At 39.3% G+C, this 15,968-nt stretch overlaps 1 protein-coding gene across 3 annotated transcripts in view; it reads left to right on the top strand.

Moving 5' to 3' along the window:
• The window catches only part of bace2 (beta-secretase 2), a 35,690-nt gene that overhangs the window by 4,522 nt on the left and 15,200 nt on the right, over positions 1–15,968 (top strand). For all 3 annotated transcript variants that reach the window (XM_017495941.3, XM_017495940.3, XM_053688658.1), the window contains exon 2: positions 10,784–10,872. In XM_017495941.3, coding sequence (XP_017351430.1) covers positions 10,784–10,872 — 89 coding nt within the window. The remainder of the gene's footprint in view (positions 1–10,783; positions 10,873–15,968) is intronic.

Here is a 15,968-nt window from a genome sequence, read left to right as displayed (position 1 = left end):
CTATGATGTCAAACTTAAGCCAAAGTATCATGATTCCAACATCAAGAATCGTGCAGCCCTAATCTCCAATAATTAGGCAAGCATATGCAAGCAGGAAGTTTGTGGAAAGCAGACTGAGAGTGGTGTGAAACTGATTCAATTAATCCATCCATCCATCTTCTATACCGCTTATACTTCCTTCAGTTTCACGGTGAAACCTGGAGCCTATCCCAGGGAGCATCGGGCACAAGATGGGGTACACCCTGGACAGGGTGCCAATCCATTGCAGGGCACACTTGCACACACATTCATATACTACGGACACTTTGGACATGCCAATCAGCCTACCATGCATGTCTTTGGACTGGGGGAGGAAACCGGAGTACCCGGAGGAAACCCCCGCAGCACAGGGAGAACATGCAAACTCCACACACACAGCCCCGGTGGGAATCGAACCACCAACCCTGGAGGTGTGAAGCAAACGTACTAACCACTAAGCCACTGTGCTCCCGATTCAATGAATCATTTGAAATAAATTTGTATAGCCTAATTATTGGGATATTAAGACTTCACAATTCTTGGTCAGTAATACATTCCCTTTTAAAAGATATAAAGGATATTGGATATTAGGGCTGGGGGTCACTGTGGCTTAGTGGTTAGCACATTTGCTGGGGTTTCCTCCTGGTACCCCAGTCCAAAGATATGCGGTGTAGGCTTCTTGGCATCTCTAAATAGTCCGTAGTGTTTGAATGTCCAGGGTGTCCCCTGCCTTGTGCCCCGAGTCCCTTGGGATAGGCTCCACGCTCCCCTGTGACCCTGTGTAGGATAAGCGGTATGGAAAATGGATGGATGGATGAATATTAGAGCTGCACAATTCTTGATCAGCAGTACATTCCCTTTTCAAAGATATTACGTAAACAATCTTTTAAACATTTCAAAGAATATTTCTGTGGTTGGTTTGATATGACACTTAAAATTCTATGTAATAATTTTCTGAAATGTCTTTGAAGCTGATGAAGTGAAGAAAAATTAAGATGATGAAGAATACATTTTATTTATATCGTCTCTTCATCAGGCATAAGGTCACTGTACAATTCTTAACAAATATTATACATAAAACAAATATAGAATACATCAAAATAATGTTCCCTTTGTCCCAAGGTGAGGAAACGGCACAGTCATTCCCTCTTTCATTTCCTAATTTCCCCACCCCATCATAACCCAAAGACCATGAGCTCATTCCCTCAGGCTTACACGTGATTTGTGCAGATCTTGTGAGCTCCAGGTCATGTGAATGCAGTTCAAGTACATCATGATTTGATGATTGCTCCGTCTATGTTGCTCTGTGTGAAATCTTCATTATCCAGGCGCTTTTATCAGTCCTCTCATCTTCTCCTTAGATGACTAAGCAGGCTGACCCGAATGATGCGAGCATTTAAAACCCAATCCAAGATCCTCAATGGATATGTAATTAACGGTACTTATGTTAATTGACACCAGGCTTTTTAAACAAGCCACTAATTGTTGAATCTGTCGAGGTCCGCCGAGGCGACGGCTGGAGTGGCTCACATCTACTAATTGTTACAAACAGGTAGCAGATGTGTACACGGTGACAGAGAGTGCCTGCCAATTAGCCAAAGCATCTTGATGTGGGCCGATTAGCCTAGTGTGCAAAGCGCTGGAGTGGGAGGATGAAGAGGAGAGGAAGGGAGGGGGCTTAGAGGAGCATTAGGCAGGCAAGTAAACAAGATACTAGCTAAGAGAAGCTGGATATTTAGGACCATATTTGCAAGTCTAGTTGCAAGTTGAAGGTCTAATCCTGTGTCCTCTAATACTACGCTCTCCCAGGTTTGAGAACGCGTACTTTTTTATTTTCAAGACCATAGGTGTGAAAATGGGCATGTCTAAATGTGGAATTTTTCAGGCAGGCAGAAGGAAGTCATTGGCATTCATATACAGTAATTGCAAAAGTATTCAACCCACCCTGGAATTTATCAGATTTGTCTGCATCGCAAATGATATATACATATATTCTTCCTGCCAGTATTTTGATTGGAAACTCATGTTTTCTTGAACAGTGAATTTTTAAAGTCAAGATTTATTATTGATTGGTGTTTCAAAGAAAATCAAAAACCGACAAAATGCTGCTTGCATGAGTATTTAAGATCCGGCAGCTCCAGATGAAAGACATAATTGGCTTACGAGTGGTCTTCACCTGTGAAACGCTAAAAGAGCTCCCATTTTCTGGAGAAAAACAACCTCAGTTGAACTGCCATTGAAGAGACTGTCAGTCTGAAGGAACGGAGTGAAAATGAGGTTGGACATACCAGTAAGCCCTGTTGGATCAATAGTGAGGAAGTGGAAGCTGCAAAACGCCACCCCAGTACTACTTAGACAAGGCCGTCTCTCAAAATCCAGCACAAAACCAAGACGGAGACTGATGTGGGAAGCCATAGTGAGGTCAACGTTTACTCTGAAGGATTTACAGAGTACGGTGGCTGAGAGTGGAGTGAAGATGACACCCATTTAATGAACTCCGCATAAGCGAGGACTGTATGGGAGGGTGGCTAGAAAGAAACCGTTGCTCAAGAAGAACGATATTAAAGTGAGCTAGCGAAGATTTTTTTTTTTTTTGGTGTGATGAGACCAAGATCGAGATATTTGTTCAAGTTTTCAATTGCTAAGTGCACTGAAAACCTAACACATGCCACTCACTAACCATGTAGCTAACTTCAGCAAACCTGACTGGATTTCTGAGAGAATTCTTGAATCATATTGATTAGTATTACAAGTGAAGATTATGATTACTAGTTAACTAGCATCGAACATTTCTTAGAAAACCTCTTGGCAGGCGAAAATTCAATTTCGTTTTATATGTATGGCTCTTTTAAACTTTTAGTAGACGTAGTCACAAAACAGATTTGATGAGCAAGCCAGAGGCACCAGTGGAAAGGGAAAAACAAGGCGAGGAAGAAACCCTGGGCCTCCTTTCTTACACTGGATATGATTTGGATTTATTCATAAATCGTTCATAGGAGCATTTACACAAGATGTGTGTATCTATGAAAATACTGTAAGTATTACTATTATTCCAAGAAAAAGTTTGTATCCTACTCATGCTCTTGAATATGTGTAAATTTATGTAATAGAAGGTGTATAAGCCGTTTTTCCGTTTTCCACGGCTTCTTCTTTAATTGTTGTGCAGCACTTTATTAGAGACAGCACTAGTGAGCTATAAGTGACTGATCTGCTATGTCTCAAGTTGCAATGTGCCGTATACTCCCTAGTGTTCCATCATCTGCCTTCTCATGACACTCGCATGCCTTCATCCTTTTCCAAAAGGCCAATAGTCACCAAGACAGTTTGAATAAAAACAAAGGTTTTCTAGTGTGATGTGCCTGGTGTCCTTGATCACCTACATCACTTAATACAGTGCAGTAGATAATACAGTAGATTGTATTTCCCCCCTCCTCCGTTTTGAAAACCCGAAGCACAAGCTCAAAGCGTGAGTGCACACTCCCGGGTTTGTCAGTGAGATTGACTTTGTTTACTTTTGACTTGTGTGTTTTGTTATGGTTTATGTTCTGTCTCTGCTCCTATATTTCATTGGTTGTTTCCCTTATTTGTACTGTATTATCTACTGCACTGTATTAGGTGATGAAGGTGATCAAGGACACCAGGCACATCACACAAGAAATCTTTTGTTTTTATTCAGTGTCCTGGTGACTGTTGGCCTTGCGAGGAAGGCATGCGAGTGTCATGAGAAGGGAGATGATGGCACACTAGGGAGTATACGGCACATTTCAGCTTGAGACATACCAGACAGTCACTTATAGGTCACTAGTGCTGGCTCTAATAAAATGCTGCACAGCAATTAAAGAAGAAGCCGTGGAAAACGGAAAAACGGCTTATACACCTTCTGTGGCTCAGTTTGTAGAGCGGGTTGTCCAATAATCGTAGGGTTGGCGTTTCGATTCCCGGCCCACGTGACTCCACATGCCGAAGTGTCCGTGAGCAAGACACTGAACCCCAAGTTGCTCCCAATGGCAGATTAGTGCCTTGCATGGCAGCTCTGCTACCATTGGTGTGTGTGTGTGTGAATGCATAAATGAGACAAATTGTAAAGTGCTTTGGAAAAAAGTGCTATAAAAGTGCAGACCATTTACCATTCCCTTATGTGTCATCATTAGTCTCAGCTCTTTTGTGTTCACCCTTGATTACGTTTGATATTTAAACCCCTCATGTGTCTATGTTCAGTGCGAAGTATTGAGAGTTATCACCATGCCAAGCCATTGTTCCACATGTTTTGTTTCATGGTTTTGATCTTGTTTATAGCATAGCCTGCTTTGATTCTTGTCTAGCCTCGTTAATGACCATTTGCCAATCGCCTGACCCTTTGCCTGTTTTGACCACACCTGTGTTACACGATTTGGATTTGTTTGCCTATCTCTCATCTAATAAAGCTACATTATAAGGCTGCACAATTAATCGGATATCGATCGCGATTACGATTTTGACTGCCCACGATTAAATGAACATGATCGACTGCAATATTAATGTTTAAAGTTCGTCCTCTGCTAAAACTCCACTGCAGATCAAATCAAGCGCTTCCTAAATTTACAGCCTATCACCATAGAGCGGCGCAGGGATGACATCATTTTGTAGTGCCAAAACCCCGAAAAGGATTTGCATTTTAGCGCTGGAGCTGCCAGCTTCGCTTCGAGCTCCAGCGCTTTGCGCGAGGAGAAATCATGATGATGCCGAATGGCACTATAGAGGTTGTCGCGGACATTTAATGTCATCACGCTGAATGGGGAAAAAACTTTGCAGATCTCTACAGTGTGACCATTTCACTCGCAATTGTGAATTGTGAATTTGTCACAAAAGTATTTTGTGCGACTGTGAATAAATATTTAGGCGCACCGGTGTGAGTGACCTGTTCAGAGTTGTATAATACAATCGGAATAAAAACTACAGGAAGTCCAAAATAAATCTACACCGAGCAACAGTTACCTTCACACTGCCTTTCATTACCTCAGTCAAGCGAACAAGTGTGTAAATATTGCAGAGAAGCCATTATGATGACAAGTAACTCTGTACATCATCTGCTTCAACTTCCCGATCTCACAACCGCCATCTTTTATTGATCCCGCAAAATTACCCGAACTTGCACCTGCTCGTGTAGACACAGCAACTTCAGGCGGAGTAAATTAATAATAATGCTAACGCTACAAGGTGGGTTTAATTCAAACTTCTTTATTAAAAAATTCCTCACCAATCATAATCAAGACTAGCAACTGTTCAGTCTGTAAACATACAGTACGCTGCTGTTCTCCATTCACTAACTCTAATTCACTTCATTTAAGCTCACGGTTGCCAGAAATCACTAGAAAAGTCAACTCCAGTTTCCATGTTTTGATTTATTCCCCCCAAAATATTATCAGCAGACCTGGACACTGTACTGGGAGAACCAATCTAAAACTGATAAACAAACAAAAATAAAACTACTAAAATGTAAAGACAGAAAATGTGCTTTGTTATAAATAAATCATTTAATATAAAATATAGATACTATAATAACTTCATTAAATATAAATAAAATGAGAAATGGAATAATGTTTAATTACTATGGGTTGCATTAATATCAATATCATTAATATCACGGTTGTTTTTTGCATACAGTCTGTAAAATTAACTGAAAATATTAAATTTAGTTTATCAGAAGGTAAATTAATTTGTCATGGCTCACACTATGTTCCTATTTTCTGTCATAATTGACAAGCTCAAGTTTTCTCATGCCTACTTGTACGTTATATTGTGGCATGAGAAAACGTAATAAATGTGAAAATGCAATAAAAATATGCTGTCACTAAAATCAATGAATAATCGTGATAAATAATCGAGAACTCAATATTGATCAAAATAATCGGGATTATCATTTTGGCCATAATCGTGCATCCCTACTACATTATGTGATTTACGTGACAACAGCACAACAGCACAGATATGTAAAGCAGGTGTTGTCTCAAGCACACTTGATGCAACTAATCAAGGGCTTCATTAGTTGTACCAGGTGTGCTTGAGCTGGAACACATGAAATCCCTGAACTGGCTAGGGGCAGAAAATTGATGAAATACCTGGATGGGGCAGAAAAAGGACACTGTCAACGGAGAAGGCAGGTTGTGAAAAACCGAGTGACTGCAAAAGACCTGCAGCAAGACTTGGTGGCAACAGGCACTGAGGCTTCAGTGAGCACAGTAAGGCGCATACTAAACGCAGAAGGTTTCCATGCCAGAACTCCAAGACGTACACCACTACTGACCCAAGCACAAGTCAAGTTGGCTCAAATCATATAAATAATAAATGGGATTCTGTTCTGTGGAGCGATGAAACAAAATTGGAACTTTTCGGCACGATGGACCAGCGGTATGTCTGGAGAAAGAAGAATGAAGAAAGAACACTCTGTCCACAGTCAAGCATGGTGGAGGCTTGGTGATGCTCTGGGGCTGCTTTGCATCTTCTGGCACTGGAAACCTGCAGCGTGTGGAAGGCAAGATGGATTCATTGAAGTATTTTGAAATCCTAGGAGAGAACATCATGCCGTCTGTGAGGAAGCTGAAACTTGGGCGTCATTGGACCTTCCAACAGGACAATGATCCCAAGCATACTTCAAATTCCACCAAGGCTTGTTTGCAGAAGAAGACCTGGAAGATCCTACAGGGCCATCACAGTCACCTGACTTGAACCCCATAGGAAATCTCTGGTGGGATTTGAAGAAGGCGGTTGGAGCATGCAAACCCAAGAATATTACTGAACTGGAGGACATTACTCATGAAGAATGAGCTAAGATTTCTCAGGAACGCTGCCAGAAGTGATGCATCTCGTTTGCAGCAGGTCATAACAGCAAACAGGTGCTCTACTAAGTACTAAAGATGCTTGCCATGAAGGGGTAGAATAATTTTGAGACTGGAGAAATCATTATAAGGTGCATTTTCAGTTGAATTCGGGGAAACCACTTGAAGCATTCATTGTAACTATTTCAATTGCTTTTGTTTGAATTGTTCATTGCAAACAGCTGAAAGTCTGTACATTTTGACAATAAACCTGATTTGCAATTGGGGTTGAATCATTTTGACTGCAACTGTATACTGTGAAGTCGAACAGTTCAATGCGTTGAAAGGATAATCTGTATGAGCATATTGTGAGCCCTGCGACGATAACAGGACAATCTTTATGATTACGGAAACAGTTTTTGGTACAGTATCCAGTTTAGATTATCCACTGAAGTAAAGGTGATAAATATTTATGGTATACATTTGGGACTATCCACAACATCACCTCCACTTGATTAGTGTGGATACAACCAACAAGAATTTAAGGTGCTTCTGCTAGAGTATGGGCATAGCAGAGCATTTGATAGACATGAGTGCATGTGGATGGAAATCGGAGCCCTTTCTGTGTAAGGTTTAACCCAGAAAAAGTTGGAAAATTAATGAGTAGAGGATTAAATTTCTCAATTAGTGCAAACATGCATACAGGACAAAATAATGAACTTTGAACTTTCTAGAAGATCTCATAAGTTTGGTTTCCTTTTACGTAGTGGTTTCACTTCATACATGAAGAATAAGGAAACTAGTTACACAAAAAAAAAAACATTAGCAAATAGCTACAGGGTTATAAAAAAAACATGATTTATGAAGAGAAGACACTGTAGATAAACAAACGTTCTTCATTACGTCACCTCAGTTGCTTGAATAAAATCAGCATTTTTATTTTCCCCTCTCTGTATGGTTTGATTGAGATAATAAGCCATTAAAATGAATGGCGGCGTTGAAGTGCTTAACTGATTTGAAATGGGACAATGGGAGATGTTGGCGGCATAGTGGAGCCCAGAGTCAGTAGGTTTATTATGATGGAGTTAACGATGAGGAATGTCTGTAATGGCCCCTCTGCCCACTCGGCAAGATGGCACTGCTCCGTTATCTCATTAGTTCTCCCTCGTTGAGCTGGTGCTCAGACAACATTATTCTGACTGCTGCGGCTTGCTCGCATGCGTCTGCCAAAACAGGAGCATATGTGTGTGTGGAGACAGGGAGAGAGAGAGAGCGAGAGAGAGCTGTGCCAGCATAGTCCCTGAATGGGATTTTCACAGTAGCTTGATGGTTAGTGTGTTGGAAAATTTGAGCAGGGTTTAGATCATTAGCTGTGTGTGTGTGTGTGTGTGTGTGTGTGTGTGTGTGTGTGTGTTTGTGTGTGTGTGTGTGGGCATGTTTTTATATCTTGATGGGGATCAAATGTCTCCACAGCAGCATTTTTTTAGGATATGTTTGAAGGAAGTTTTGTATTTGTGGGGACATTTGGCTGGTCCTCACAAAGAAATACTGTTGTTTCCCCAATCCCCCCCCCCCCCCCCCCCCCCCCCCCCAAAAAAGACAAAACTTCAACTTTAGTTTCAAATCTAAAAGAACCACAAGTTTTCTGTTTTGGTTACTGATATTAAGGTTAGATTTAGATGTAACACAGCATTAATAAGCTGCATTAATGATTGTCAATAGAGGGTCCTCACAAGACTAGTAAGACAAATGTGTGCAAGTGTGGTAAATGAGAAGTGTCTTACTCATTGATATTTCATTGTAGGGGTCCACTCACTGGCACAATGACGGTATCCAATGACGTGGTAGAAGGATTTCCACGTGTTCCTGTCTTTTTGAAGCGATGTGAATATATTTAAATTTGTCATTTCAATTCTGTTTGACTCTCTTAAATTAAATCTGACTCCAATTGTAAAAACCTCAATGTTGTATTCATTACTTAGTTATTCATCTTTTGATACGTTTAATCTTTTATACTTGATTAATTCTAATTTATTCTATACTTTATACTGTGCTCATTCAGTCGGATTTCGTGTCGAGTCTCGCGCTGGTCGTGTGCGCGGATCTCATGGTCACAAACTCGCCAGTCTTGGTCATTAGCCAGGGGTAATTGGCTAATACTATTTAGATGACCGCCCCATGCTTACCCTTTCCTAAATAGTACTTTATTAGTCCCCTTAGACAGTAACACTTAGTTATAGTAACGTTATCTCTAGTCAGAGATCATGACCACTAAATGTACAGAGACAGACCAATAATATCTAAGTAAAATTAGCTGTATATAATCATGACATAGTTTCCTATGTACACGTTAACTAGAGAAAGATTACAATAACCAGACGTTTAGACTCCCCCTATTTAGACTTGGTCGATCAACTTTATGTTGTCCTAAATGGGTATTTCATATCGAGCCTGAACACACTAAGTACACTTAAATAGAGCCAAGTCATTAGTCTGGTCTCTTAGTTCCCTTAGTTAGTAACACTTAATTACAGTAACGTTATTTCTAGCCAGAGGTCATGACCAATAAATCTACAAAGACAGACCAATAATATCTGAGTAGAATTAGTTTTATATAATCATGCCATAGTTTCCTATGTACACGCTAGCTAGAAGAATATTACAGTAATCAGAGGTTTAGACTTCATCCTATTTAGACTTGGTCGATCAACTTTATGTTGTCCTAAACGGATATTTCCTATCGAGCCTGTACACTCTAAGTACTTAATGCCAAATTGTTAGCCTGTACTAACCTGGTCGCAGATTTGCTGTAACAAGGACTTACCATAATTTACTAGAGACAATACATTCAGAATAATTCAGAATATAATCATGTCTAACAATTTATTTAACCAGGTATGAAAACATCCAAATCCAACACTACTATTGATAATAATAAGAAAGAATTACATGCAACATTACATTCCAATCAAATTCAAAACATAATAATACAACATAAGAAAGACAATACTTGTATACCTGATAGAGAAAAACTACACACAGTGATCGTGTGGGAGATCTGTCTACAGCCAGCTCTCCCCTAAATACCCAGATGCTCTGTGGTCCACCAAATGGTGGTGTTTGTGATTATAATTTGATGTCTGTGGAAGGATGTACCTTATACAGGAGGTCATTTGAGTGAGGGACCTTGGGAGGTTATACCTTTAACGGCATGTAACATTTTATTTAAACTGCTGTTGATGGAATGAGACCATATTTTCCAGTTGCACTGAGACCTTTTATATAATACAGTAAACATGAATAGTTATTCACATTAAAACATGTTATGTAATGTATATAGACTTTGGGCGTGTTTAGGATAATCTCGACACAGAGAGAGAGAGAGAGAGAGAGAGAGAGCGAGAAGGGTGTGAGGAGAGGAAGGAGGAAACAGCGTAGTGACGATTTCCTGATCTCTACTCAGCATGTGTTAATTCAAATGGAGATGCTAATTTCGCGCGAGAGAGGTCTGGTGTTCGTTTCTGTCCTCACAATGTGGTTCTCTCCTGGCCCAGACATTCTAGTCTCCACTGAGTCTCATGTGCTAATTCAGATGGAGATGTTAATTTTGTGTGAGAGAGGTTGAGTGTTTGTTCTCGTAGCAGTTCTCTGTTCTCAGAGAGTAGTTCTCTCTGGGTTCAGACATCTTGTCACCAGCCTTACATCATAAATGAAAAATTTAAAATGTCAATAAGTGTTCATCCTTCATATCTTCTTTACACACAGCTGTAATTACAAGCTTTGCTACCCATGCAAACGTGATTAATTCCCATGCTGTTGGAGTGATGGTTAGTATTTTTAATCTTTTCTAAAGTTTGCGGTTCTAGTTTCCTGAAAGCTCAGATAACGTGTGAATTCATAACGTGTCGATTCATGAAATGATTCATCATGTTTACAATGCTCATGTTTTTTTTATTTTTGTGTGCTTTCAGTTGAATATCCTGGTGGACACTGGAAGCAGTAACTTTGCTGTAGCTGCTGCGACACATCCCTACGTCTCAACATACTTCAACAGAGCACTGTGAGATCATGACCCTTATCCTCAGCTTACTGTTCTGCCGGCTGTAAACTGTGTACGAACCTGTGCTACTCTGTTAGAACTTAAAGTAGTTCCTGGAACTACATTCCTTTAAACCAGTGAGCGCACCAGCACATTTACATAGCCTAGCTTGAAGGTAAAATGGGCACTACTTTGGAGTTTATGAACGACAAAGAAAATTAATGGTTGCACCAAATGACTGTTCCAGTAAGTTATAACTAAAAACTGCAAGGTGCTACTTCAAAGTAGGAATTGTTGTTCAGCGTATTTAAATGTGGATTAAGTTTCCATCCTTCCATCCATTTTCTGTACCGCTTACAGTGCCGGTCCTATCCCCTTTGGTGCCCTAGGCGAGATTCATATTCAACAGCCGAGAATACGTCAACAGCATTAGCATATTATTATATAAAAATTATTCCCTGATTGTTATCGTCCAAAATGCCTTAAAAAAAAAAATAAAATAAGTCATCATCACTGACACACACACACTTCAGTCACATACTGTTGACACACCAGCGGTGATGACTAGAGATGCACGATACTAAATTTCTCAGCCGATACTGATTATTCAGTGATATCGGCTGATACCGATAGTTCTGCCTTTTTATACCTTCTTTTAAATGAATAATAATTTATTCGACAATTCTGAAAAAAATGCAAATAAAAACTTTATTCTCTAGATTTCAACAAGTTGTTTCACAGTAACTGGTCTCATAAACAGAAAACACATTACTCTAATTAACATTAACACATGAACTAAATTCTGAAGATTAAAGTAAAATTTTTTAACTTATTGAATGCTATTACTTCATAGTAACATTGACTGAATTCTAAAAAACCTGTTAGTCTCACATTCACTCACCACAAACAAAAGCATTTCTACTTCATCACTGAACATCAAACTGGCCATATATAATATAAACCTTTTTATATATTAACATTAACTGGACATGAAATACACTACTCTACAAATATATTTTTCTGTGATCTCTCTCTCTCTCTCTCTCTCTCTCTCTCTCTCTCTCTCTCTCTCTCTCTCTATATATATATATATATATATATATATATATATATATATATAAAATATATATATATATATATATATATATATAAAATATATATATATATATATATATATATATATATATATATATACACATTTTTGTCAGCTCATCTTCATTTAAATCTTTCAGCGGTGTACTGGCGGTTTAATTCAACTCAAGCAGTGCGACAAAAAAAAAAAGACTCTACACTGAAACTCCCGCTTCACTCCTGCTCACTTCCGGTGTAAAAATTTACAGAGCTTACAAACTGCAGTTTTCTCGTCATTTCACACAAGAGACATCATCTTTACACACAGCACGAAATCTATGTGTTTTCTCGCCCTCTTTTGATTTACGGGATATAATCGGCCCTGATCATTGGATGTTTTTAAACTATCGATACCGATACCGATAAACTATCGGTACCGATACCGATTATTGGCCGATACATCGGTTCATCTCTAGTGATGACTGATTAGTATGATGTACTTTTTAATTTTATATATATAAAAAAAAAAAAAAAACACTGTGATGCCCAACCTTGCACACACTGCCGCTTATTTACATCGGCACTAGGGGCGCCAACAAACCAATTTGACCAAGCAAAAGACATGAGGAACGTTAAATGTCGCTTGGTACTTTTAATGGGATCCGGTAGTGCAGTGGTGGATTTTTGCCCCTAATGGATTGACCGGCCCTGACTGCTTATCCTACACAGGGTCACGGGGAGCCTGGAGCATATCCCTGGGGACTCAGGACACAAGGCAAGGGACACACTGGACGGGGTGCCAATCCATTGCAGGGCACAATCACACATACACACTTGCACACCCATTCACACACTACGGACAATTTAGAGATTCCAATCAGCCTACAATGCATGTCGTTGGACTGGAGGGGGCACCCAGAGTACCCAGAGGAAACCCCTGATGCACGGGGAGTACATGCAAACTCCACGCACGCAGGGCAGATGCGAGAATCGAACTCCCAACCCTGGCGAACATCCTAACCAGTAAACTACTATAAAAATCTACAAAAAAAACTATAAAAATCAAACTAGCTTGAAGTACATGCGTTATAATGGAAAAAAAAAAAGATGGACATTAACACCTGCGATTCGACAAACCTCAATTATGCATGTAATATTTCCTGTTATACAGCAGCTAGTTCTGGTCCACTAATTTGGTTGGTCAAGCGGCATTCCAAGAGTGTCTATATTTCCTATAAACGTGCTGGGACATTTCACTGTGTAGATCACTTCCTAGTCCCAAACTGTTACTACAGTAGTGTTAGCAACATCATCAGCGGACATGGCACACAATACAATACAATAGCCAGTTGTACCGGGAATGTACAAATCAACGTTAGCAAGCTAGCTGACTTACTATAAAGTGAGTGTGGCTTCTTTGGGATCTATTTCTGTTAGCGGAGCAAAACATAAACAGAACATTTGGCCAAATTCTGTCTGAAATGTCACTCATTCATTTCATATAAATGAATATAAAAGCAATATTGCACTCGCGATCATGCGGTTATTCTTAATATCAGCACGACTTTGATTAGCTATGACAATTCACCACCGGCCACGTCACAGCTGTGCCGATATTCAGTATAACCGCACTCTTCTATTTGTTTACATGATTTATGATCACTTTACACACTACACACTAGTTACGTTGTAAATGTATGTAGTGCATACCACACTCGTTTTAACTTAACTACTCTCTCTGGATGCTTTAGGACAGACTTTTACACCCTGACTTACAATCAAACCTGCTGGTGCAACTTACTCCTTAGAATTAAGTTCATAACATTCAGAAATTGACCATATTGAGCTGCAGTTGAACATTCGAGACCAAACTAACATTGAGTTGAATCATGAATATTGAACATGTTGGAAGGGAATGTATATAGAGGCGCTCAGCCTGAATTTTACACGCCAACACCGCAGCATCATCTGGGAAGATAATTGTTTAATACCAGTTTAAATGTGGGACATCAGCAGGAGGGAAGAACCGAGTCTTATTTTGCACACCCTCCTACACTCTAGCTAATTAGTGAGATGAGCTGATTATGTTAGCTAAATTTAAACATGGCAATGTACGAACACAATTATGATAAATGTTGCTTTAGATGTTTTGCCCCACATTAGTGTTTACCTGCAAGTAAACGTTTCCTAAATGGAAGCATCTACTTATTTTTAAAATGAACTTTAGCAACTTTAGATCAGACGGCACTGCAGTAGAAGATTGTCTTCTGCAGTGTGTCTTCTGTATACTCGAGCATTTTGAGACAAAACAGGATCGCCTGCCTTCAGCATGTTCTGTTTTCGGTTCATTTTTATTTGTATAGCGCTTTCGACACCAGACATTGTTGCAAAACAGCTTTGCAGATACCTGCATGTAGATTTAGATTCCTAGCAAGGAATTCAGAGAGGACAGTGGCATGGAAAAATGTTCCGAGGTGACAAGAAGAAGAGGAATCGGACTCAATTGCGAACCCATCCTGTTCAGATTATAACTCTTTACAGTATACCTGTAGGTGTAGAAGAGGAAAGGAAATGGCACTGTGTGCTGAAAGGATGTTCATTATGAATAAGTTTTAATGATTTACAGCAGCAGTTCTTGTGTACAAGTCTACAGTATCCAGGTGAGAAAACAAGGGTGAGACTTGACTATAAACTGTGTTGGGATGAGCAAAATTTCTTTTTAATCTTTAGGGTATGCATGTGGGTCCATCCACAACATAACAGAGGCAGGAATTACTCAGGGCCTGAGGACAAGACTTGTATATAACTATATCGTAAAAAAAAATAATAATAATAATACATTAAAAAATAGGCATATTTTATGCCAGTCATTGCTAAACAGCCGTAAACATCCGTTATAGACTTGGTAACCAATGGGATCTTCTAAAACTATTTCCATCTCTGAGTTTATGAATATTTACTGCTCTTTCCCTTTTTATCATGGCAGTAAAACGGATGGTGTCAGTGGTCAATATTGGATTTTGATTTTTTTTTCTAAACAAAGCATGCTTCTAGTCATCACATTGACCCATGTACACTCTAATAAACTCTTAGGGTGCTTATATTATATATATCTATCATACCCAAAACAGAAGCAGAATGAAATTAGCTAATTTGTTTGCTAATTGGTTTAGTTTGATTTCACACTGCGCATGAGTACATGGATGAAAAACAAACAAACAAAACAAAACAAAAAAACCATTGGCTCGGGTGTACGTAGGGCTGAAAACATACTTAAACAAACCTTGGTCAAGTACGCATAAAAATCACAAAAAATGGCATGGAGAGGCAAATAAATGATTAGCCTTTATATACACAGTGGTGCTTGAAAGTGTGTGATACCTTTAGAATTTTCTATGTAGCTGCATAAATATGAGCTAAAACAGTCATAAACATAGACAAAGAGAAACCTGTAAAACAAATGCGACAAAAAGATTATACTTGGTAATTTATTTATTAATGTTTATTATTTATTTATTGGAAAATGATACAATTTTACATATCTGTGAGTGGCAAAGGTATGTGAAACCTCTAGGATTAGCAGTTAATTTCAAGGTGAAATTAGAGTCTTGTTCTTTCTTTCTTTTCAATCAATGGGATGATAATCAGGTGTGAGTGAGCGCCCTGTTTTAATTAAAGAACAGGGATCTATTGAAGTCTGATCTTCACAACACATGTTTCTTGAAGTGTATCATGGCAAAAGGTCACAACCACCAATTCAGTCAGACAGACTGTGCAGAAATGGAGGAAATTTATAGCCATTGCAAGATGTGTAGTAGTCCACAAGGATACGAAGAACCCAGGGTAAATTCTAAGCAACTAAAGGCTTCTCTCACATTGGCTAATGTTCATGAGTCCAACATCAGGAGAACACTGAACAACAATGTTGTGCGTGGCCGGGTTGCAAGGAGAAAGCAACTGCTCTCCAAAATGACCAGCCCTTTTGCAGTTTGCTAAAGATCACATGGACAAGCCAGAAGACTATTGGACAAATGTTTTGTGGACAG

This window comes from Ictalurus punctatus, chromosome 20 (genome assembly GCF_001660625.3).
Source record: "Ictalurus punctatus breed USDA103 chromosome 20, Coco_2.0, whole genome shotgun sequence".
NCBI lineage: Eukaryota > Metazoa > Chordata > Actinopteri > Siluriformes > Ictaluridae > Ictalurus > Ictalurus punctatus.
This window is presented reverse-complemented; position numbering and strand designations above follow the sequence as displayed.